Source organism: Fusarium redolens, assembly GCF_020744475.1.
Source record: "Fusarium redolens strain MPI-CAGE-AT-0023 chromosome Unknown BKA55scaffold_2, whole genome shotgun sequence".
NCBI lineage: Eukaryota > Fungi > Ascomycota > Sordariomycetes > Hypocreales > Nectriaceae > Fusarium > Fusarium redolens.
The window spans coordinates 3,819,772-3,821,984 of NW_025763665.1; the positions used below are offsets into that span (position 1 = coordinate 3,819,772).

At 24.3% G+C, this 2,213-nt stretch overlaps 1 protein-coding gene across 1 annotated transcript; it reads left to right on the forward strand.

Moving 5' to 3' along the window:
- Positions 1–2,060: 2,060 nt before the first annotated feature.
- On the forward strand, positions 2,061–2,213 carry BKA55DRAFT_500203 (uncharacterized protein; the record flags this gene model as incomplete). The annotated part of the gene is made up of 1 exon (XM_046186731.1): positions 2,061–2,213. A coding segment is annotated over one exon (153 nt), but the record flags the coding sequence as incomplete, so codon positions are not given.

Genomic DNA, 2,213 nt, shown 5'->3' on the forward strand with positions numbered 1-2,213 from the left:
TAGGGTTTATTATTTTTCCTTATAGTATTAATATATTTCTTTCCTTTAGGTATTAGTTTATATTTCTAATTAGTTTTAATAAGGTTTTTATATTTTAATTCCTTATATCCTTTCTTATTATAGTTTTAGTAAGTAAGTTTAGATTTATCTTATTTAACTATTTTAATTTCTATTAGTCCTGCTTTAGTGCTATAAGATGTATTATTATTGCATTTCTGTTTTTAGTTAGTATTATAATAAGGTTTATTATTTTATTATTTATTATAATAAGAGTTTTAGGTTCTCTAGGCAAATTGCTAGTTATTAATTCTAACTGCTTAGTTAATATAGTTTATTAAGGTTTTAGGTCTATCTTCCTTATATAGTTCGGCTTATACTAGTTCCTTAAGTATATTAAAGAAGAATAATATAAGTATATCTTAATCTTAAGGTAGTTTAAATACTAATTAAAGGAATTTTACTTTAAGCTTAGATATAAATTAAGTTTATTTAAGTATTTTAATTTTTCTTTTAGCTTATTCTTTCTTATTAATAGTTTTAAATGCTTATTATAGGGCTTTTTTAAAAGCTAGGTAGTTAGTATATAATATATAGGTTTAGGGTTTAAGGGCTTTTAGGTCTCCTTTAGTAATTTAGTCTTTAAGAAGTGGCTAGAACTATTATATAGCAGTGCCCTTAAGGTATCTTAATATATACCTAGTTTTATTTACTTCCTCTATAAACTAAGTTAAATAGTAGGATATAAAGGCTTAATACTAAGTAAGGAATATAAAGAGTTTACTTAAAGTTTTATTAAATATCTTAGGCAGGTTAGGCTTAAGGATTTCTTTAGTATCTTTATTATAAATAATAGTATTAGTAAGGTTATATATTTCCTAAAGTCTATTTTAATTATTATTAGCCTGCTAGGCTTAGAGGTTTATTGCTTTAGTAAGTATTTAGTAAAGCTCTGCTATTTTAATAGTTATATTAGTAATCTGCTATTAGAGTTAGATAATGTTAGAGTTATTACTGCTTTTAGATAAGTTATTATTATTCTTTCTTATATCCTGGTTAGTAAGTAGATTATTATTAACTAGAGTTAGGGTAATGTTAGTAGTAGCATTCTGCTAGATAGGAGTAACTAGTATAGCTATTATATTTATATTACTTAGCGTTTATATAGTATAGTCTAAATAAGAGCTATTAATATATAATAGTTAGGTTTAACTATATTAAACTTAAGCTATATTAGGTTTATTATTAGTAAATTATATAAGGCATAAATTAAGTATTATTAAAGTATTATATCTCTTAATAGTAAATTTAATATATATTAGGCTTAATTAATATAAAGAAGTTATATTAATAGCTAGTAAGCTAGAATTTATAAAAGTGCTAATAAATATGTTTTATATACTTATAGTAACTTACTATAGTAAGTCGGTATTTATATATAAGTTATAAGTCTAATTATAAGTCCTATTAAGCAGCTTATAATAGAAATAAGGAGAAAGCATAAGTTGTTAATTAATTGGGGGAAATTTATAGGTTCTACGTGACGTAACCGCGAGGATTGTAATACTTGGGTTCTATGGTATTGCTTGCTAAACAGTATGGTAAGCATTATCTTGCGATTAAGGGGCCACTATAATTAACTAATAATTTATTACAAGGCGAGATTTATTAACTAAAATTCCTTAGCCAATCTATTATAATTATATTTATATAAGCCTTAGTTAATAAGATATATAATAAGAAGCGGTTTAAGAAATATATTAACTTAGCACTTACTATAGGTTATAGTATGCTCTTAAGGAGGCACTAAGGCTTATAATTTAATAGGAAATTCGAGATGGAGTTCACGATGGGCCTTTTACTATAAGTGTTTTCGGTAATAGTAACAGAGCATACCCTTAATAGAAAGGCAGGCCAGACTTAGAGAAGAGAACTAGGGCATTACTTATAGAGTGCTAATGCTAGCTTTTAGGCCATTATTAATCTAGTATATATTTAATAAGATATATAATATTGCCTCCTAACTTGCTTTTAAATAGGTATAATATAAACTAAACTTACCTATTATAGTAATTAATAACTTTACTTATCTTACTAAAAATATATTAGTATTATATTTTATAAGCTATAGATTTAATAGCTATTATTCTCTAATACTTTATTTATTTATTAAGGTAATAGGTAAGTTTCTTATAGAGGCTAGAGAAAAGCCTTAA